The 22,970-nt window shown below is 39.0% G+C and overlaps 1 protein-coding gene across 2 annotated transcripts in view; it reads left to right on the top strand.

Moving 5' to 3' along the window:
* The window catches only part of SOX5 (SRY-box transcription factor 5), a 285,279-nt gene that overhangs the window by 66,774 nt on the left and 195,535 nt on the right, over positions 1–22,970 (top strand). For both annotated transcript variants that reach the window (XM_034062939.1, XM_034062938.1), the window contains exon 3: positions 4,061–4,271. In XM_034062939.1, coding sequence (XP_033918830.1) covers positions 4,061–4,271 — 211 coding nt within the window. The remainder of the gene's footprint in view (positions 1–4,060; positions 4,272–22,970) is intronic.

Here is a 22,970-nt window from a genome sequence, read left to right as displayed (position 1 = left end):
AAGCTGTTTGGCAACTTTCTTGTAAAGGAACGAGTCTTCCTGTGGATTCTAGCTTGGAACAGAAGCAGAAGACGCGAAATGTGGGCCAGTGCTTAGTTCTGTTGGTGTTGGGGAGGAAAGAACAGCCTAGGATGTTTGATTCAGTAGTTTGATTTGTGTAGGCCCTTGTCTGCCGTTCTGAAGTGGGAAAAGCAAGAAGCAGCAGCATCAGGTGTTGGTGAGTACAGTCCCAGCTCAGAGTTCAATCAGAGGTGCCAGCTCACATCAGCAGATGAACAATAGAGCCCCATCCACAAAGCAGCTGCTAACTGCATAGAACTGTTACCAGGATTAACAGTGCCAGAGGCTGGAATGTAATCAAACTTGAACAGGTGAAATGGTTATGCAGCTAAGAGTCTGTTCTTCTGTAAAAGAGTGTCTATTTTTCCACTGATTTGGTGACTAGGAGATAGGTCTTATGTATGGCTTGATGGACTTGACTTTAAAATGTCAGCAGTAGGTATTTAGGTTCTTTAATGCTTTTCACAGTGTTGCTGCTTTTCTCTTAGTAACTAAAAAAACGTTATGTGAATTTGTCCTTTCAAAAAAGGAACCTGCTGAATTTCACTTATCAGGAGGAATGTTCCTTCTCAGGGGATTAATTTTAGTGTTGCTCATGTATCTTTATTACCATTAAGGATTTCTTTGAGTGTTTTCAGGGGGATAGTTAAACTCTCATATGTAATACCAGAGGATTTTCCTTGCTAGAAGTTTTTTAGCTTTATACAACCATTGACATGTATAGCTTTTCTATGGAAGTACCCTTTCTTTGTACATGCTAAAAGTAATAATCCAGAACCATTGGAAGTTTTTTTCACTTTCCCCAGTAACAGCATAAGTAAGTACAATAAAACGGAAGGATGTAAAGGGGAAGACAAGGTAATAGTTGAGCATTTCATGTTGTTCTGAATGACAGAATAAAAAGATTGTGGAGAAGTGGGGAAGACAGATGCTTGAGCTGGTGTGTTAGAGGATACATGTTGAACTCTCATCAACAGCACTAGCTGGTGTGTGCACTTATCTGCTGGTATGGGAAGGAGAGGATTCCTCTTAGATTGCAAATCACGCAATGTATGTGTGATTGCCACAGATCTTTTTGAATGAATAATTCACTGGTGTACTGTAATTTAGCCCACTGAGATGTGATTGCAGCTGTTCCCCTACTGTATATGTGTTTTGATTAAGTGGAGTGTATCTTAAACCCCACAAGTGTATAAATAGCCGGTGTATGTGATATGCAAACACTGCATACATGCACACCTAACAAGAGCAGTCTAAGGAAATTTTGTTTTGGGGATTACTATTTAGATGTATATATTAATATATAATTTATCCATCTAAAAAATTGTGTAGAGCACTCCCCTTTCCTTTTTTGTCCAGCTATGAAGTTGTTTTAACTGCGGCACGGCAGATAAGTTTTTAGCAGTATGCCTCTAGGTTAATAATGAATTTAAAATTCCAAAACCCTTATAATGTTAGAAGTTACTTCTTTTTGTGCTTATTTTACAGGTAGTAAACTAAACTGCAGAAGTAAAAGTGAATTTTTCCATACTTGTGCAGAACATGTGAAAGAACTAGAATTGAATATCCAGAGTCCGTTCATGATGTTTTACTCACCAACTACTCTCTTGTCCTCTCCCCCTCATGATTCCTTTTCTCCAGAAATAGAGGCAGGGAAATTTTAGTAGTTTTGAAAATACTTGTGAGCTCTATTTGAATGCCAAGCAATTTGTGATTTTGACAGTCACCTTATATTACTTTTATGTGTCACTCAATCCGTATGTTCTTATGCTTCTTCTATTTTAACAAACTTGTTTCATACTCAGAATGTATTTATACAAATAAACCCACTTACATACACCCAAAATGTATGTGGTAAGAGCAGTGATGATTCCTGAGGTTTAAGCAGCTGTTTCAAGTACTTTGTGACCAATGTGTGACATACACAGAAACACGAGTGTCTTTGGGACCCCCTTTGGAAAAAAACCCAAGAAACTAATTCCTGGTAAAATTAGGAATGATACTGTTTGTATACATAGTAGACGGTATAGGTGCATTTATGAACTGTAAGAATGACATTTGCCTCATCGGTCCTCAAGGTGTGAATAAGAATGCAGCTTTCCAGGTATTTCCTCATTTTGCCTTGTCTGTAGGAACAAAAAAGTAAAATTGCCACTTGGTAATAATAGGATTGAATGTTAGACAAAATCTGAACTGATGCTGGAGTTTAATGCTTTTGCTTGTTTAGGTCAGTGTAGAAAGAAAACCCAACAGTTTCAGGTCTATGTATGTGGATAAAAAAATACATCTAAGTTCAACTCATTTCTGGAGTCCAGTGTTAGCAACTAGGAATTTTTCAAGTGCAGAACAGAAATGGAGGGAGTTGAAAGGAAAAAAAAAGGAGCATTTCTGTTGACTAGAGTCGGAAAATGTTTTAGGGCTTGGTCAAAAGCTCATTGACGTCAGTAGAAAGTCTCTCATTAACATCACTGGGTTTGGCTTTTGGGGCATATGATGGCCCAGATTGTAATCTCAGTTAAATCCGATTCTGTTAGGGAATTTATTCACTAGTGCAACACATTCAAGCTGCTCAAAACTGTTTGTACTAAAAGTTTTCTTAACCAAAGGTGATCTTTTTCACAGACACTGTGTTTTGGCAGAACAAAGACATTCTTTACTTCCCGTCTTCCATGTTGCTTTATTCTAAGTTTAATGAGATATCTTTTTAGCAATTTGTGTTCTCTTTGTGAAAAGATACTTTTTTTTCCCTTGAAATATTAGGGTTTATTAAACCAGAGACACCAAAAATTGCTCAGGAACAAAATAAGCACAAATCACTAAAATCCGTGTATCTGTTGCTTTCATACTCTATACAATGAAAACAATTTAAGAATGATTAAGACCTTTTCATCCATGTCTGTAAGTCAGATCACAAGATGGTCCTGTGACTTTTTTAGAAGTAATACTCATTAAACATCTGAAATACAGAAATGCAAGGAAATGGGATGATGAAACAAAAATCTGGAGGATCTGATCAAAGTGAAAAATGTTCATGTTTGCAGCATTGTATTATGCAGTTTACGTACTCTGCAGAAAGATCTGTTTGAAGACATTAACCTAAGTTTTGCAAAACAATGTGTGTTTGTAGGGTCTCAGAGATGTGTACAGAAAGGTAGGGTATAAAAGAGACATAAAAGGGAAAAGGAATATGTGTAGAAAATGTTGCTTTATGTTGTGGGAGGCGTGGAGTAGAAGGCTCTTACATTAATGAATGCAAGTTTGAAGGTGATGGACCAGTTTTGCTTTCCGTTAAAATTAATGAGTAGATCTCTGTGGATTCTCGCGTGAGGAGGATTGTGTTCCAGGAGGTCACAGTTCTGCCACTGTGCCACCACTGAAAGTCATTAGAACCACCTTTGTGAAAAACAATGTCTCTACAAAAAATAAAGGTATGAGATGGAAGAGGAGCATAGGAAGAGAATTAGAAAACAATAAGCAATTGCTTCATCCTTTATAGATGGAGAACTCCTTGAACTGTGAGTTAAAATAAGTCGTATGATGAAAGGCATTTAGTATTGGTTACTATTTAATTTTATACAACACCTATCAGGGCGTTAAGTACTTTATAAAGTCAGGAAATTAATGGTCCTTGTAAAAATTGAAGACTTTTTTGAAAGAAAGCTGTAAAAGAACAAACAATTAAAGGTAATCAATACCATTGTTATTAGGAAACCTATGAGTACAACACTTCTTCTCAATTAGGGAGAAACTGTAATATATGTTTTTCTCTTGCAAGCTGATCTTTGTTCACTTGAGCCTGTAATCTTAGTTTATGCTTTATGGATATGCTTTGTTCTGGGTGTTTTTGAAGCATTGCATGCCTTTTTAAAGGTTTCAACAGAAGAACAAACAGCAACGAACTCAAAGAACAAAGGATTTTTCTTTCCTTCCATCTTTATTTTTTTCTGCTTTAAGAAAAGAAAGGAATGTTTCATCTCGTTGTTGTTTTTTTCCCTTTCAGGAAGTTGATGGCAATAAAGTGATGTCTTCATTTGCCCCGCACAACTCATCTACCTCACCCTTGAAGGCAGAAGAAGGTGGGCGTCAGAGTGGAGAATCATTGTCCAGCACGGCCCTGGGAACCCCTGAAAGACGCAAAGGGAGCCTAGCGGATGTTGTAGACACCCTTAAGCAAAGAAAAATGGAAGAGCTCATCAAAAATGAGCCAGAAGGTAAGGCCTGGGAAACTGGCCAAAATTTGCTGTTTTGTTTTCTTTTCTCCAGATTCTTTGGATATGTATACTTCTTAATCTTCCCATTTTCTGCTCCGCTTGCTTTTTCTTACTAGCAGAATTGAAGTAAAGAACTCCTGTTTCTTGTCTACATTAGAGATTTCATCAATATCCCATCATAGCTAACATTTTTAGCTGTTCCCAAATGAGAACCTTTGTCTGACGTAGGGTTTTTTATGTCACAGTTGCAATGGACACAGCAACCTTCTCAACGTGAACACTGTAATTTTAACAGCCTGGGGGTCATTTACACCACTGCTCTCTCTTTTGCCATTTTGAAAGCAAAAGACAGAGTTATCAGCAATGTCAATGTTTTTTGTGAAATCATCTAGTAGGTGTGTCGTTAGTTGAAAGATAAGTTAAATTTGGAATTCATTAAAGCTTCTGTATGGAACATGTGCTATCATGTCAGCCTCTGTTTATCTGTAGTGCAGGTACTACACAGACACAGTACAGTCTTTCTGTGCATTATGTCTGGCCACCAAGTTTCAATCTTGGCATATGTAGGTATCGTCTCTGGAGAATCCCTTTCTTTTTGAGACTGTATATTCAGTCGTGCTCCACTTGTGCTCTGTGGGCTGAGACTAAGGCAATACATCTCTCCTCTTAGAAGACACAGAACAGCTTTTCTTTATGTAAGATTTTCCATTCCTGCCTATGTGAGGCACAATCAAACCCCTGACTGGAAGTTGAAGTTCTCACTATATTCTCTATAGGTATTCAGCATGCATATTTACAGCTAGATTTTCAGGGGTCTGTGAGCCAGTTGGTTGATGTTGTGTGAATGTACTGAGCCCTGTTTCCTAGTGCACAGTAGTAAGACTTTACTTTCTTATACACTTGCCTATTCTGTTATGGAAATCTATTTCACATGTTTAAAAGCATGTCCCTTAGAGCCCACCCCAGGGTTGAAGTCTGACTTGATAGCACCTTCAAGAAAGTTTTAGGACAAGCTGCATTCTGCAGTGAAAATACCGACACAAACACAGCCACATTGTCACATACATGAGCATGAGGACTGCAACTTAGTCTTCTCTTCTTTAATGAGCATGCAGTAAAGGTCTGCTGGGAAACAAATTCTTTGTCTAAGCAATTTCTTTAATATTACGTATAATCATAGCATTTCATTTTGCACTAAAGTTTGACTTAATGGCCAGTTTCATGACCTCCCTTGTGATTCTGAATGGAAAAGATCTTTCCTACGTATGGATGAAGTGGGGTGAAGGAGATCAGGCTTTTATATGAGAGGAAAGAAGAAGGGGTTCTAGGCAATGTGTAAGTACACTCTTGAGTACGAGGTTGTACAAGCTGCACAGAGTCCATTAAGGAAAGGCTACAGATAGATGCGAGAATGGTTACAGAGCTTGTGCATTATCTCAGCTCTACTAAAACGAAAATGTACAGTACAAACAAAAGATGTACAGCTTTGTGAAGAGATTGGGAGAGAGGAGGGGGAGCAACTGAATGTTGGGCTTTGCAAATGCATGCAACAGAAAATCTTTTCTTCCCTCTAGCCATTGTTCTATTGTCTTTCAAAGGCCATTAAAATGAACAGCAGGTTGTGATGAAAATTTCATTAAGCCCTAGTTAAATCATTATGAGGGTGCCATATTCATGTCTCTGCTTACTCCCCATCCAGGAAAAAATGAATAGGAAAGGGTTGGGTTGGGTTTTTTTTTCCCTTTCTCCTTAAAAGCGAGCTAACAAAAGTTGAGAAGTTAGAAGAGAATGGGAAATGGGACATGAAACAAAAGGAGGCCAGAGAGGTGAGCTGGCTAGGAAGAAAATTAGACTTGCATAAGAGCATTGAAAGGTGGTGAGGGACAAATGCGTCATTTTGACAAGTCTCCCTCCCCCTTCCCTTCAGCCAACATGATTGTTTTTAGAATGGCTAATTAAAAAATATATATTTCTGGGTGCAGATGGCAAGACTGCTCTTAGAGTTCCTCCACAAATACAACTCCTTGTCACTAAAAGATGTATGTACTACTGCAAGCAAAATGTCTTCTCTGTTTGAACTCCAGCAGAAAATCTGCTTATTGTCATGTCTGCTTCGTGTAGTGCTAAAGTAAAGTTGTCAGTCATCACTGGTTGGTAGTCAGGTAATTAGCATATTAATGAATTACCCCATGAATAAGATAAGTTACAAGTGGTAGTACATCTAGGTAACGATTCAACGGTGCATGATCACTATGTATTTTGGTAATAATTTTTAGTCTTGATAGTTTGTGGAGCTTTGTAGGGGAAGACCAAAAATCTTGGTTAAGCTTAGTGCATTATGTCAACAACAGTAGCCCAATTCTTTATTTCCCTTTGGAAAGAAAAGGAAACATTTGCACCAATAGCTGAGGTTTAATTAAATCAATTTCCTGTGAATCTTTCAAAGACCTGATATGAGCCAGATTCCCATTTCTCTATGTACTCAAAAGTTTATATATTATTTAACTTGTACAATGGGCTGTGTTTGCTTTGTTTTTATTGTTTGAAATTGTCTTCTGAATTACTATGGGAAATGTGCTTTTGAAGCAGCCTTTCAAATGGCCCCTTTCTTCAAAGCAGGGTAAAAAAGAGGATGAGTAGACAACTTTAGGTCTTGATCGAAACCTCCTGTCAGGGAAAGAGCTTCTCTTTCTGAAGTGGGTTCTGAAGATAAGTGAGATATTCCAAAATGCTGATAACAGGTCTGACTGTTTTTAAGGAATTCTACTGATATAAAATAAATTATTTGCTTAAATAGTATTTCTTAGGAAGTGAGAGTAAAAATTAGTAAGTTTTGTCAGTAAAGAAGAAGGATTGTTATGAAACAGTGTTATGAAACATACTGCTTAGGCTTCATGAATGCACACATGTGTGTATGGATGTATGTAAGCACATACATGTACCCAAACATGAGCTGACAGGGAAGCATCACTTTTCACAGCAATTGTTTCCATGTTGAGTTTTTGTGTATGTGCCCTTGGTTAATGTCCCCTGTAGGAAGTCATGCTTCCTACTTATTCCAAAGAACTTCCCAAAAGCTTTTCACTTCCTTTTCTTCCTTGCATATGTGTTGGGGTTGTTTTTGTAATGGGTATGGTTTTTGTTTTTGTAGGGGTCTATACTTAGTTCTAAAATGCCATGCTCTTTTTGTTTTTTATCCCTAAACTTGCCATTTTACTCTTGCTATATGAACGTGTGTGATTGGCAGTGAGTCACGCTGACACAGAGACATAGAGTGTTTCAGTGAATCTAAAACTTGAGGAATTTTACTCATTGCTAATATGGTGCTCATTTTTCTTCTCTCAAATTCTGTGGAAAATCCTTATATGCATCTTTAGTATTAGGCCCCCACAGGCATAAACCTATTACTGAAGTCACACAGTGTTATTTTACATGAAACATTCTGTCCTTTCTAACTTGAACTTCAGAAGAGGAGTCAGTCCCCTTTTATTCCTGGTATACAATAATGAAGATAATGGAGTGGGTTTGGAGAAGCCTTATATACTGTGACAGACCTCAAGCCCTTGCCCTGAGGGTCGTCTGCAGACCATGGGATTCCTTTTGCAGCTAAAATCATTAGGCGAATGAGATACAGGCATGTTTTTCTTCTGCTTTCTTAAGGCATCAGAGGATGGCAGAGACTCTCTGTCTGTCCTCCTCATTTGTAGAAATGAAATGGAAATCTCTTTGAAGTCACTGAGCTTGACACAAGTTCATGAAAGCAAAGACCAAAGCAACCACTTAGCTTTTTCTTGCACTATTAATGGGATTGGATTGCTGTATTTTAATTTATGGCCTGCGCTTCTGGAAGATTAAATCTCTGAAATCTGTGTAGCCTTTCCTCTGAATGTATGGCTTGGCTTCTGGAAAAAGAAATAGGCAAACAAATTCTCTCCTATTTTTAGAATAAGCTGGAGTACTCCCTTTTTCTATGTCTCCTAACTTTTAATCAAGAATCAATCTTCCTTTTCCATTTTGGCAGTATATGTTTGTATCAGGTTATGTATCTGTCTGTTTATCTGTAAAACTTACATGCTGCATCTTCTGAGGCCAGATCTGTGTTAGTGTGCAGAATTTGTACGATTTCTGGATAAAAGGGATCATATGGGCATCTGCCTGACCACAGAGATTGTGCATATGGGCATGTGCATGTGCATTCGTTCATCTGCATGGTGTGTGCTTCTATACTAAGGACCTCTGAAGCTCAATTGAGTTTTGCCACTTAAGTTAATACTTTGAATTTTATATAATACATGTACACAGATATGCGTGTATATAAAATACATGTATTATATATATATTTAGACATACATTTATATATATAAACACGCACACACAAGAATTTTGTACATATAATGTTTCATATTGTTCCTATTCTGAAATTTCCATCTAGTAGTCCTTAGGTCTTCTGAGCAGGAACAATTAATCTCAAGTGTTTAGTAAAGAGGTAATACATATGTTTGCAGGGCTTTAACAGGCAATGTGAGTACTAGAGCCTCATGTATTATAGTATGCTGCAATACTATAATTAATCACTTTGTTTGAATGAAAGGGATGAGAAAGGCCTCTCAGGCATGATTTTTGTCTTCTGACCATCCCCCAAGGGCTATTTGTGTTTGATGTTTAAGTTTACATTATAAATTATAACACCTATTCATGTGGTAATTTAAATGGCTGTTTAAGCAGTTCTGTAGTCTATGAAAGTAAAACATACTGAATTTGGGTTCTCTAGTTAAAATAAGATCCCAAAATATCTCCTAATATTATCAAACTTTTAATCAGCATATCTTTCAAAGAAATCAAGAGATCTTTCTCTTCTTAAGCCATAAATTCCAAAGCAGGCCATTAATGGGCACAAGAAAGGAGGCCTTTGAAATGCAGACTTATTTTCAAATCACATCTGATGAGATGGGAATAAATAAAGTGAACAGATTCGGGAAAAGCCTAAGGATACTCTAATTGGTTGAGGTTTGAATTTCTTTTGTTTGGTTCTTTACTGTCCCTTTGACAAAGTACATGTAGAAGAGGCTTTGTAATGCTTTTCTGCTGAAGGACAAACAAGGATACTTTGCAGTTCGGTACTTTTAAGTTTTGTTCATACATTCCTGCTGCTGTGGAAGGATGCTTCAGGTGCATTGTGCTTCCATGTTCATCTATCCAGTCCGTCACCAGAAAATACATCTTTTCTTGTAGAGCAAGCTATTATCAAACTTCCGTGTGCTTCTTTCAAAGTCCCTGCCATATGGAAATGTGCATTCATATACTGCTGATAAAAAATAGTTTAAAACAATAAAAAAGGTGAAGTTTATGAAGCAGGCCTATGTGAAAAGAAGGCACTGTTAAATGCTGCAGTAGCTTAAACCCTTATTAACAAGTGCTTTAACTCTAGAACAGAGGTAGCCTAGTTTAAAGCCCTGCCAGCATTTACTTGCTCAAAGTGTAGTTTATTCGTTACCTTCAGTTTTTAAGTGTTTTCCTTCCTAATAGTTTAGCCCGATAGTCACAGTGTATTTCAATGAATGTGTTCAAAATTTGCTTAGATTCCCTTCCAAGTCTCTCTTGCTTACATCCTCAAAGGTTTGTAGCTTTTGGATTTCTCTTTTCTCTTTCAATAAAGGCATTTGAGGTGCTGATACAGCATCTTAAATATAGAAGAAAGCATTATGGTCAAATAGCATTCAGGAAACTTATGCTTTTGGAGAGAAGATGCACTCCCTCTCCCCCTCCGTTTTTAGAATGAAAGCCTTCTCTGATGAATCTCTGTAATTAAAATTTTCTTCCAGGGTATGTTCACTCCATAACATTGGACAAGCAGCAGGCAAAGCAAAATGCTTCATCTCTCACTTCCCATCTTTTACAGGGCAAAATGATTATTTAGATTCCTGCCTGCCCCTGATTTCTCAGGTAGCCAGACTCTTCAATAGCCATGATTCATTTCAGTTGGGACTTTCTAAACTTGCTGCCACGCGTAGCCCATGTAATTTTGATGTGCTTGTTTCCCCCCCCCCCCCAATGTATTCCAGCTAGATGTGCCTTCATTTTTTGCTCTTTCTTGCTCTCTTTTTTCACCCTTTTACTTTTTTCTTTCTTTTTTTCTATTTTTATTTCTAATTTTCCCCTCTCCCAGAAAAGCCATTGGCTTTCTGAGCTTTATTTCAGTCCTTGGATCACTGCTAGAAAAACCTCTGACCCAGACTGGTAATATACAAATATACATAAGGGAGTGTGCCAGCTCTTTCTGTATGCTTATGTGCCACAGCTTTTGGAGATGTCATTTATTCAAGAGTGAAGAGCGAGCCACCTGTTTCTCAGGCCTCTTGTCCCTCATATTAAAGGTTCAAGCCCTTGCTGAATAGTAACATCTTAATCTGAGCAACGTACACAACATTAAGCTGAAACCTGTTTGTTGAGCTAGCGGGGTTTGTGGGATTTTTTTCCCTCTGTCTTACCCCCGAGGCGCTTGTCACGACCGTGCATATTAAAATTAATCAGACCTCCCAGGCTTGTGTGACTGTGTGGTTTAACATGAAGAAGTGGTTATCAAGCATTTGCCCTAATTAAATAGGCCTGCTTGGTTTTGTTCTAGTGGATACTTGGTCTTCTTTTAATAGCAGCTGCTTATGGAGGAGGCACGGCCAGCTCTAGAGTTAGTGGAAAGCTCACTTCAAAGTTTTCCTCACCACCTGCGCCCAGGATGCTGAGACCTGAAGGGCTCCCTGTGTTCTTTCTTAACTGCACCATTTGTGGGAAGTGGAGGGGGAAGGGGAAAACACGGCCAAATGAGCGGGAGTGCGATCAGGGAAAGAGAGGCGAGGAGCTGGGATGAGCATGTGGATTGGCTTTTTGAAGTTGATTAAGATGACCTGTCATCCTGTCTGATTAGCTTTAGATCTCAGTCTGTGCCATGAGCTATTCACAAGGCTGTCTTGTGTCTTCTGTTTACCAAGCAAGGGAGAGCCTCTAGTATGGCAAGGAGCAACATTTGCAGCAACTCCCACTTGCTTGTTTAGCTAATGAAGTAGCCTAGTAAAAACACTCTTAAGTTTGAAGCTGTTGCTTACTTTTATTAGTTACGTGTCTGTTTAACATTGATAGTTTTAAGGTGGTTTGAACATTGCCAGTTATACACAGCTGTGTGGCTTTCCTGCAGTGTAAATAACCTGTACCGGGAAGATTTGACCATCTTTTCTTCTCATACAGTTTAATTGTATTGTAGTTTCTGCATTGCCTGAAGAGAAAATGTGCTATATGTGTGTGATTTCTATACTATACTGCAAAGTATAAATCCCCAAACCACTCAAAGCAGAGTAAAGGAGAGGTTGGACATCTTAAAATCTGTTAAATTCAGAGAATTTAGCAATTCAACTAGTTGATTTTAGCCAAAAATAAGAGAAAATTTGGAACAGTCGATATTTTTAGACAAAATGTTTGATTGGAAATGATATTTTTTGTTTGTAGATGTTTAATCTGAACGAGAAATGAAAACATTTCAATTAGGATTGAATAAAACATTTTGGGTCAGGTGGAAACAGCTTTTCCCCTGACATGGCTTGGCAGCTGAAATGGGAAAATAGGAACTAGTGAAACAAAAGTGAGTTTCAAAACCTGGAGAGGTTTTTGGGGTGTTTTTGTGTCTAATGACCTGAGGAGGACGAATAAGCAGTTGTTGTAAAGACACTTAAATGTATCTGAATGTTATGTGCCATGGTTTTGAGGGTAAACTATAATATTTTAGTCAGAAAAGCTTTCAGAATTTGATTTCCTACAAATGTGCACATTTCTATGTCCTCTGAAGCCTCAGTCAGAAGAGTTTTGCAACACCTAGGGCATTTTATCTTGAAATAGACTTTGGAAGTTCATATGTTACACATAACATGTCTTTGCAGCAGAAACCTGTGAGTCTATTCTAAAAGGCCTAAAAACCTGCAGTTGTTAACACCCCCGAATTTGATTTTACTTTCTATTAAAAGTCTTGCAATCCAGTATGCTGGCAAAAAGCAAAGCTTTATTTATCTGTTTCCATAACAATTCAAATTGCTGGAGTAAAATCCAGCAGGTAGGATGATACTCCATTGATTTAAAAATGTATTGCGTGTCCATGCACTAACTTGTTGCCATCTTTCTCTCTCCCTCTCTCTCAGTATTGTTATTATTCTTCCTATCTTATTTTTTACTTCAAACATTGGCACAACCCGAATGTAAAGAACCATATTGACACTGCCAAGCATCTGTCTGGTGCTTGACAGCATCATAGAAACCCTTCCACTGTTTCATCTGGGTTGCTATTGGTTATTTAACAACACAATGCAAACGGTGCAGTGTGGGTGTATATGAAATGGAAAGAAAGGTTGAGGTGGGGGGAAGGAGGCCTGTACAAGTAAATACATCTTTCATCATATCTTTTGTTTGGTCTGTTTGCTGTGTTCTATTCAGTAGTCAATAGAAGTTATTTGATGGTTCTGCAAAAGGGTAAGAAACCTTTTCTTAAACTTTCATTCTCCTCCTTTTGTCTCGGTCCAGAAAGTTCTCCTTTTGTTTTTCTTGCCTTGCTTTGTTGTCACCTGCCTGTTGTTGAAGGGTTTCGTCCTTGCTGTTTAGCTGATGTGATGTAAGTTGATACTTACGAAACACTCCTTATTGAGCCATGATCTTGTACAGGTGAAGTGGACATTGAGAGAGCTTATGAAAGCTTTACTGCAGCGGTCTTTGGGGCAATAGAGTTCTTTCAAGCTTGTGTTCTCATTTATTTATTTAGCCAGGGGATGAAAGTGAAAAGTGAATGAAGAGAAAAATCAGTGTGTGCTTTCTGCTGAAGAATGCCCTGTTAGCACTTGTGTGACTTGGTAAGGCTCTCTGAGATGTTTAGCCTTGATTTAATTCGTATTTAAGATCTCTCCTCCCAGCACATTAATATAATGTCAATGTAGAATGCATTGCATGGTGTAATTACTGAAGAGAGCAGTAGTTGGGAAAACAGACGGTAATTGAACACATGGCTGTTTATTACAACAGGACAGTGCTCCTACGCTGGTATTTAGGGCATTAATAGGGAAGAATTGATTTGTTGTTTTAAGATGAATTCAATCACTGTTGCTTAGGCCTTTGTTTGTTCAGGCCGAGTTATGCTTTGTTTGTGTTATGTGCCCAAGAGGTTTACACACCACAGCGTGGCATTAGTCATGCAGAGGGCTTGGGAGCAGAGAGCCATTTAAATGAACAAAGGACATTTTTCTTTTTGGCTCTGTTTATCTTCCTCTCTAGTTTTGTTACCCTCTAATCTATCTCCATCTCTCTCCCCCTCTTCCTCCCCCCTCCTTTCCACCCCAAACATTTTTGATCAATGCAGTGGTCCTCCTGCTTTCTTCCTTCCCCCTCCTCCTTATTCACCCCTCCAAAGACAAATGGAGCTCTGACTGACAGGTGGCAACGCGGGGTTGCGGCACGGTGTAAATAGGAGTGGTTGCTCCCAAGTTTGTGCAAGGAAGAATTGGGGTTGGGGGGAAAAGAATGTGCAGCTTGGAGGAAAATGATTGATTTCAAAGTGGACAGAGAAAGAATGAGATGTACCACTGCATGTCTCAACTCTGGTGTTCTGGAGTGAGGGAACACACACACCTTTTGCGGCTCCTGTGGGCTTGCACTCTGGTTGGGCTCTCTGGAGGCCCTATCCCTGGGTTTCAGCAAGCCTTCTGCCCTCTTCTCGTTTCTAGTGATGCGAGTTGGAGGGAGGAAGAGAGAGCCGTATGATTGAAGTTGAATTCCTGGTCTGCCTGTTGTGAGCAGCATGGTTTATATTTTAGGCTCATTGTGCTTGAGAGGAATCTCGTCTTGATTTATTTCTGTGTGTGGGAGAGTTAATAGACACTTCAGAATGATGTGGGACAAATTCTGCTCTTAGATTCAAGTTCACAATTCCTGTTGAATACGCAAGAGCTTTAAGAAGGCAACATTTGACCCAATACAGGATTTGTAAAGAACCCAAATGAATTGGGTTTTTATCCCTATACAGGCAGGGATTAGGCCTGTTCCTAGAAAGAGTGTTATTAAAAGAACTGAAAGGTAACAACAACAAAGTCTGTGCAGTCATTAATTGTTAGAGACTTGTATTTCCTAGAAGGTGAGATACTTGTATCCAAATAATATAGTACATGATGAATTAGCACCCAGGCTTGCCTATCGAAGGGGTAGAAAATACCAATTTACATAGCACAAGAGCCACAGATGTGTGACACAGGGAGTCAGGTTCTCCCTGTCAGAAGTATCAGTTTAGCATGCATGTTTATACACTGCAGCATGCAGGGAAGAATATGCACCTCAGTTGTTCATCTGAGCCTTTTAGCCATAATTAATTAAATTATTGAATCTCTGAATAAATAATAGAAGCACAGGAGATGACATATGGAAGAGGATATGAAGTCCAATATGAAGTCCAGCAGTGTTTTTCGCTGGGCGTGCAATCATAGGCAATTGGTTATATATGGGACATGCTACTTGGCCGTTCCTTCCAAATCTTTTCTAAATAGCTAGGACATGTAGTTGCAAAGGCCCTGCCCATATGCCCAAAGGGAAATTTCCCACTTCAAAAGAAAACCCCAAAGAGTTGTTGTATTGCACTTCCAATAAGCAAAAATGACCATGGCTAAAGATTTATACAGCCCCGAAGTTACAGCTGGTGTCCAACAACTTTATCAGAAAGGAAGGTGTCTCTCATGATTTGGAAGTGGTTATCCAAGTGTCCTGTTTTTCCAGTAGAGTTTGGAATGTTGCGCTAGTTTTGTACTGTAGATTAGCCCACACAATCTTAAGGTAAATAGTCTAGAGACAAAGATCACACGAGGAAGTAAGCCTCTCCGCTTTTTATGCATCCTTGATCCTTTTTGCTAACCCCCCCCCTTTTGTTTTCCATTTCTGTTTTGCCTACAACACATACCCCATTTCAGTAACTGAGCATCTTATCTCCTACAGAGTCTGGCACTGGGGAAGGGCAGGCAAATAAGTCAACAACTAACCAGAAAAGTAGTTTCAGCTGTAGACATTACCATGCATTCGCTCAGTCCTGTAAGATCACTGTCTTGCTGCAAAGTCTGAAGCGCATTAATGTATTTTTGCTGGGATGTCTATATACTAGACATAAATAAAGCAGTGTATTTCCAAATCGTTCCCTTTCCTTGTATGTGAAATTAATATATATGAAAATGAAACTAGAGGACAGCAGGCTTTCACTAATGATTTTCAGCTGCAACATTTCTGGATTCCACACTGAGCTCGTGTACAGCCTTAATCAGCAATGCTGTTTAACTAAATATGGAGACAGTTCACTGAAGATTATTTTATTTTAAGTCTTTTTTATGCATTTCCTCTTGCTGTGTCATCTAATTGATTCACAGCTCCTGTGAAGCTTTGGGGTATAGGATGCATATCCAAGCAAAATGCAGTCTTCCTTTGCAGGTTTGGTCAAGTCAATCCTATCTGAGTTCTGAGAAGCTGTCTTTGGTAATCATTCTGTAACTAACCATAAAATTATTAGATGAATACACATGACATAGACATTTAGGCAATAACCTGTTCCTCCTACTGAAAAGGGGGAAAAATGCAGTCTTTTCAAGATGATCATGTTATTACATTGCCATTTGACCAGTATTTTGTTGCTAGACATGTTACTGAATGGGAGAACGCAAGTATCCAGTGGATGTTATATGGTGTACATGACACAGTGTTTTAAAGTAATTGTCCCCACAGAAAAAGCATAATTAGATGTACTTTCTTACATTGCTAGACTGCAAAATTTCCCCAAATTCTCTAATGTGAACTCCTTTTGTTGCTTGTTGCTTTTGTCCTGGCCTTATGCCTTAAACATAACATGGAGCAAACTGCCATTAAAGTGCTGGAGTGAGTTTAGCTGCCAGTTGCATTTCATCCTTGGTTTCTCACATGTCCTTGCTAACAACTGATCTGCTAATCTTGGAAATGATAAATGTTCACAAGTAATCAGAATAATTCTACCAACCACTACACTCCTAAGTATTTTCAGGAACAAACAAGACACAGTATATGGCTATTTTTTTAACTCACCTGCTTCAGCTTTTATAGTAGATAGGTTTCTGTGGACATGACAATGGCTTCTGCATTTGCATAAACAGGCACCAATATGGGAAAATGGAACAGGGAGACAAGTTTTGTAAGCTTTTCAATACAACTCCCTAAGGGAGATTAAAAGATGTGCTATAGTATTCTGCAGACCATCTCTTCTTCCTTAGGATGCACATTTGCAATCTGGTTAATCTTGGGGTAGTGAAAATACTAGTAGGGATTTGTTTGTTTGCTTGATTTATTTATTTGTTAAAAAATCTCGTTCCTACTAGAAGAGGGCATTTGGATTCCTCAGGCAATCCCAGGTAGCTTTCCTCTCAGGCTGAATGCATTCCATAAAGCTGTCAGTTCTTTAGCTTAATACTGGGTCTTAGTGTATTAATTCAAGGCTTTCAGTGATCTAGGACACAACATGTGCCAGGAGTAGGAACTAAAATTAGAGGCAGACTTTTGGCTGAGAGAGCTGCTGGAGGGTACTTGGGGTGAAAGAGGAGGGGAGAGGCCTGACGTCAGTAACAGCCCAAGGACTGTAAGATGTCCAGAACATCCCCTCAGACACGGGTTTTTCTCCAACACAGACTTTAGTGAATGACCCTTCCTTTTCTGTCTCATCCCGCTCACTGATAAAGCACTTGATGGTGGAGTGGGCTCCTTGTCAAAAGCTCTCATAGTTCACTTGTTAGAGCAAAGTCCAGTTCTTGCTATACAGGGATTGTGATTGTTTAATCTTTCCCCACTTAAATAGTAGCTAATCTTTTGCAATATGCACCTAAAAAAGATTTTGTGAAACAAAGTGAAATCCTTATGAAGGATTCCAAGTTTCCATTCACAGAGAACAGCTCTTGGTGATGTAACCTAATGGTAAAAAAAAGGATGAGGCGAAATAGGGCTGAGCGACAAGAAAATTGCTTCTTCCTTTCTTCCTCCTTCACTTCAGTGAATGTATTTTACTATGTAAAAATTTATGCTTTTAGCTGTATGCAAGAATAATTTTGGTGTAATTTTTATATGTATATTATAATTCTGTTAAAGACCTTGAATGAGGAATAATTAGACATTATTGTTTGGTTATGTAGATTCTCTTGTGATTCTTTCTTGTTTACTTCATTTAAACTGTCGACACTGTTCTTGCCATGTAAAAATGATGACTGTGTTACTTCATGAATATAAGATTACAGGGACCTTGTTTTAAATTGCTCTAGCACTTGTTCCTCTTCTGTGCTCATTTCAGGCTATCTGAAACATACTCTTCTTTGTGAAAGGATACTCAGAAACACAAGTTCATAGACATTTAGCTTTAGTAAAAGATCTTAAGTTTTTTACCTTATTCTGGCTTGTCTCTTTCTAATAAAGTCATAAGGCTGCAATTTGTCAATGGTGTGGAATTCATATAGACATAAGAGGCAGTCCTGATCTAAATAAGGTACATAGAGCCCATTCTGCAGTATGAGAATTTTGCCTTCTATTCAAAAATAGAAAGATTTTTTTGTTGTTATTGTTAGGAAAAAAACCTTCACTGAAATCTGTTTTGTGAATCTAAACTCTGATACTTTGCTCCTATTCATGTACAGCGCTTTCTTTGATGACTGTTGGAGTTCTGATCTCACAGGGAGAGGAGAATATTGGAGTTGAGATTTTTTGAACAGAGCTTAGGGGATAATATTGTGTTTAGTTTGTTTCACTAGATGCAGGCTAATCAAAGAATAATTAACAATCAGAATGCCAAGGTCCTTACTCATGTAAAAGATCTGGTATTGAAGTCCTCAATAAAGTAACACTCAAGTGGAATTCAGTGAGAATATAAACCTAACAAATGCTTCAGGATTTGTCCCCAGCTATTTTCTCCCTGTCAGCTTTTAATGAGCATCCCATAAACGTGTTTAACAATTGTACTGACTTTGATTTTTCAAGGGTTTGGAGAAAATTGCTTTCTCAGGTTGAAAAAAAAATCATGTTGAAACCAAAAAAGCACATTTTTCCATCATGATGTCTAACATACTGCAAGCAGATTCAAAGACTGTCTCATGTCATGCTTTCTCATAGGCAGTATGTTAGGGACATTATAGCAAAGTATTGTATAGAAGTTGCCAGGAGGAAGAATTACAACTGATAGATGGAAATATGTTAGACCTCATCTTAAATTCTTGGGATTGAGATAAAGTTTTTATAGAGAGGTAGTGATACGTGCCAGTATTTTGTTTGTTTGTTTTAGAAATGAAAAGGGGGAAGAATGCCACAGTTAAGATCACCATACAGAGCGTGGTGTTTAAATACCATGCTTTTGTGTCAGAAGAAGCAGCTAGTGTATCTGGATTCATCCTTTGCCTCTCTTTCCTCGATTGTCACTGAGAGCTCCCAGGCTGAGACAGATGGTTGCTGGTTTAGTTGTGTGCGTGGGAGACAGGAACTTCCACATGTGATTTTTTACCATTTGGTAGTAATTAGTTTGTTGTATAAATTAACATTAACTGAACCATTCTTCAGGCATTGTTTGTAATTATCTTCTTTGAGCCTCTGAGTTGTGTAAAGAAATAAAAACCGGGGATGAAACTGCTTCTTATTTTATACAGGGGAAGGAGTCTATCATTAATCAGAACGGAACAGCAATTATCATTGCGTGACTGAAAACTTTGAAAAACCCTTTAAAAAGGAAGATTTTTTTCCCCTGTAAATATTAATGGAAATTAATGATGTAAAAGTGCAGATAGATTTTATAATATTTGTAAGAATGAACTATGAATACAGACAGTGGTGATCGCAACTTCCTGACATCAGCAGCATCATTATTACTGGTACCTACAGCTACCACTGCTGCTACTTTGATGCGTGCTCATAAAGAGTAGAGGGTTTCTTTATTTTTTTAAGTATATGTTTTCTCAATTTCATTCCCATTTTTCACCTATCTTTTCAGTATTTGCTGACTTTTTTATTTGGTTGAAGGTTTTGGGTTGTTTTGGTTGGTTTTTGTTTTTTAATGGTAGACAGTCAGGATCTGATGTCTGCATATTGGGCAATGAACTGTTGTTAGTGCTGGTTTTCTCTGGGGATTTCTGTCACTTCCAGAAACCAGCCAAATTGGAATTGTCAGGAGAACAGCCTTTCACATGTTCCTTGGCACTTCTGTTTCCAGACTTGGCCAGAATCCAGACATGCAGAGGTTCGTGGATGTGAAAAATAACAGGGAAAATGCCCTCTGGTATTAGCCCAATATTTTAGTAACGTATTGGGAATCTCTAGGTTTATTTGATGGAAAAGTTCAATGCTTCAGCAAGTAAGAAAGTTTTCTATTTCATTAGACTACAGTTCTCTTTCCTTCCCAGGAGTAGGTGAGAACTGTTGTCAGTGTCCATCTTTTAGTGTAGCTCTCCTGCCCTGGATACAAAGCTGGCAAGATGGACAACACGGCACTGTGCAGTAAGTCCTCTCACGTATAGGTTGCAGTAGTAAAACTCAGGTACAGTCCATCACAAAGCACTCGCAGCTTCATTAGAATTAATTTAGTATCCAAAGTATACCCTCTAGAGAAAGGTTCACGTGGCTTGAGTTTCAAAATGTCTTGGCATTTTCTTGTGGAAAGAAAGAACCAACTGAAGACAGTTTTAGACCCAGACTTGAACCCGCTTCTGTAAACCTGTACTGATTGTGGGTTTACCTACATTTGTTGCAGACATGGTCCACACCTGAGAGATGCAGCTGGGTCTTCTTTCTCCTGTCAGAGATTTACATTTGTCCAGATAAATACTTTTACCAGGACAATAAATTCTTAAAGAGGACTTAAAACTCTGAAATGAGTAAATATAGATGCATCTTAGTTAAGAATTGTTCTGTTTTTCTTGGCATGGTGAATTAGCCTATATGAAGCTCTGTGCTGTTTGGGGAAGAGGAAGGTGGGAGGGAGCATGTGGGAGCTTTAGTGGCTGGAAATGTAAAGAGAATACAAGCTGAGTACGCTGAAACCTGCGACAGAGAAAGCTACCATGGATGGTTTCCTTTCTTTTTCTCTTCCTGGCAAGGGATAATGCTGTAACTGAGAATACCTGTGATTCTTCAGCTTTTGATATCAATGAATCAAACATTTTCTGAGCCATTCTATTGAATGCTTTTTTACTTTCTTTTATTCAACTACAAAAACTGATGGTGCCAACCATGCTTTGATATTGATGTGACAGTGCGGTGGGCAGGCTTGCAGTTAGCTGAAGTTAGCACGTGAGCTTCTCAGTTCACCTTCGTCCTGCTGACAAGTTGTGGAACAAGAAGAGTTGATCGCAGCCTTTTGTTGTATTAAGTATACCACTGCAACATCATTGTACCAACTGTAGGGCTACTTTTTCATCCCTCATGGAATACAAGGAAGAAAGATTGGTCCTGTGGCTAAAGGCACAGAGCAGTCAGAAAATACAATTTATTCTCGGTGTTGTTTTGTTTTGTTTTGCTTTTTTCACTGTGTCTGAGTTTTGCATTGTTAAAGCATGGTTGATACGAGTAACTGCGTACTTCACAATGGTGATATTTAATTGCTACTTGGGGGATGTAGCCTGACAGTGGTTCTACTTACAAGGACAAGACACAGGTCTGAGACTGTAGATGTGTCTGTTACAGCCCCATTTGCCTAGCCAGAAATGAGATAGCAGGTTGAGTTTGGAAGACTTTGGCCTGAATTCAGTAGCTTCCTCATAGGCAGAGCTCATCGTTGCCTCAATGGGATTTCTGCAAGTGGAGCAGCTGCAGCTGGGCCTGTAGGGTTGTTGTGCAATGTGAAGCTGGCACTGTGGCTTTGTGCAGTAGGAAAAGGTTTGGTTTCCATACCTCCTTTTCTGGACCAGACAGTTCTTGGTGTTCTTACGTGGAGCAAGGCTTGCAGTCCTCGTAGCGCAGCACACCGCGCACATGTGCTGGAGAGTACAATTGTAACCATAGTGGCAAACAGAAACTCATTCCCTCCTTGCCTGCCACATAAAAAAACCCTGTTTCACACGCTTTTTCTCACATGCCTTGTAGGATTTATTTATTTATTTTATGGACATGCGAGTTACAAGCTTTGGCATGGCAAGAAGGCGAGGAATTTTTTTGTTGTGTTTTTAGTGTGGGGAAGAGGCGGGTGGGAGGGAGCGTGTGGGAGCTTTAGTGACTTGGAGCTCAAAGAGAATGCATTAATTAACCTAGGAGGATCACTGGGATGCAGGAGTGAGAAACTGCAGCTTTAAAACCCGGTGATCTTTATCCATTGTTGGGTTTGGGTCAGAGACCTTGGATAAGAGAAGGGGGAAGAAGGGTGAGCAGGAGGGTGGGCACAATGGGAACCAGATGTTTCAGGGTGATGGGGGTTGGCCTCTCTGTTATTGTGTGACAAGCTACCGATCTCCCCCGCACACCCAGCCTTTAAAAGTATGTCATTCTTCTCCGAAGTCCTTCTGTCCTCCACAGAGGAAGGAGGAGAAGGGGGTTTGGGGGGGGACAGGCACACAAGTGCACGCACATACATGCATGCATACATACGTGCAGGCACACATGCTCACACAGACAGCCCTGGCTCTGCTTTTTTCCTTTGGCCTACCTTGTCGAATGGCCCTGGAAGACTAAACAGGTGTTATCTACTTTTGATTTCAGTGCATTTAAATTAATCCTGTCAGCTCAGCTGTTAAAACAACTGTCATCTCCAGCTGTTAGTAATTTTCGACTGGGCACTTTTACAGGTTGCCAAGTTCTGAGCCTGCATTGTGAATCTCTCACTCCCTTTCTCTCAAAGCGCTATAGTAACAATTCCTATTTTTTTTAAAGGGGACTTGCATCGCACTGTTTTTATACCAAACCCTGTTTATTATATATTGAAATAATAATATCACAAAACCCAACATCATCATGCCAGACTTTGGAATAAAGAGCTAAACCATGTGTGGAGTGTGGTGCATATCAATCTTCTGTGGATTTGTTGAAGCCTCTCTGTGCATTTTAAATTTGAATGAGAGATGAATCAACCTGAGGGTTTGGGAGGGAGGAAGAGGGGGGCTCTAAATTTTTATTGCCAAAAATAAAACCTGCTTTTTAGAAGCACTGCTCTCTTTTCCATTTTGCCTCAATGTACATTTAATTTTTACAACAAGTATTAACAGGAGGTGCCATGTAATGAAAATATCTAAAATACCTTTCAATTGTTAGATTAATGACATACGCATGGTAGCCTTAAGAACTGTAAGGAGAAAAAAAACCACCATAAATTGGATACATGTTATTGATTTCAGTAGACACTCTCTAATGTGACTTATTCCTATGTGGTCAGGATCTATAAGTCCATTACCAGTGCCGCAGAGTCAGATAGCACTTGTGGATTACACAGATCTGAATCCAGACAAGGAAGGCTTTCTACGCCTTTAAGGTTTCCATTCATTACAGTTGTCTGGCCAGATTTTCAGCTGGTATAGAGCTGAGGCTGCTCCCTTGACTTACATTGCAAGCCATCCTTAAAACACTGGAAAAGGATTGCTCAGGTGTTCTTTTGCATGTTCCTAGGAAAAGCAGGTACTTAAAAAGTGGCTATAGGTAATCTGTTTCTCAGAAGACCACAGATGATTG

Source organism: Melopsittacus undulatus, chromosome 5 (genome assembly GCF_012275295.1).
Source record: "Melopsittacus undulatus isolate bMelUnd1 chromosome 5, bMelUnd1.mat.Z, whole genome shotgun sequence".
Classification (NCBI taxonomy): domain Eukaryota; kingdom Metazoa; phylum Chordata; class Aves; order Psittaciformes; family Psittaculidae; genus Melopsittacus; species Melopsittacus undulatus.
This window is presented reverse-complemented; position numbering and strand designations above follow the sequence as displayed.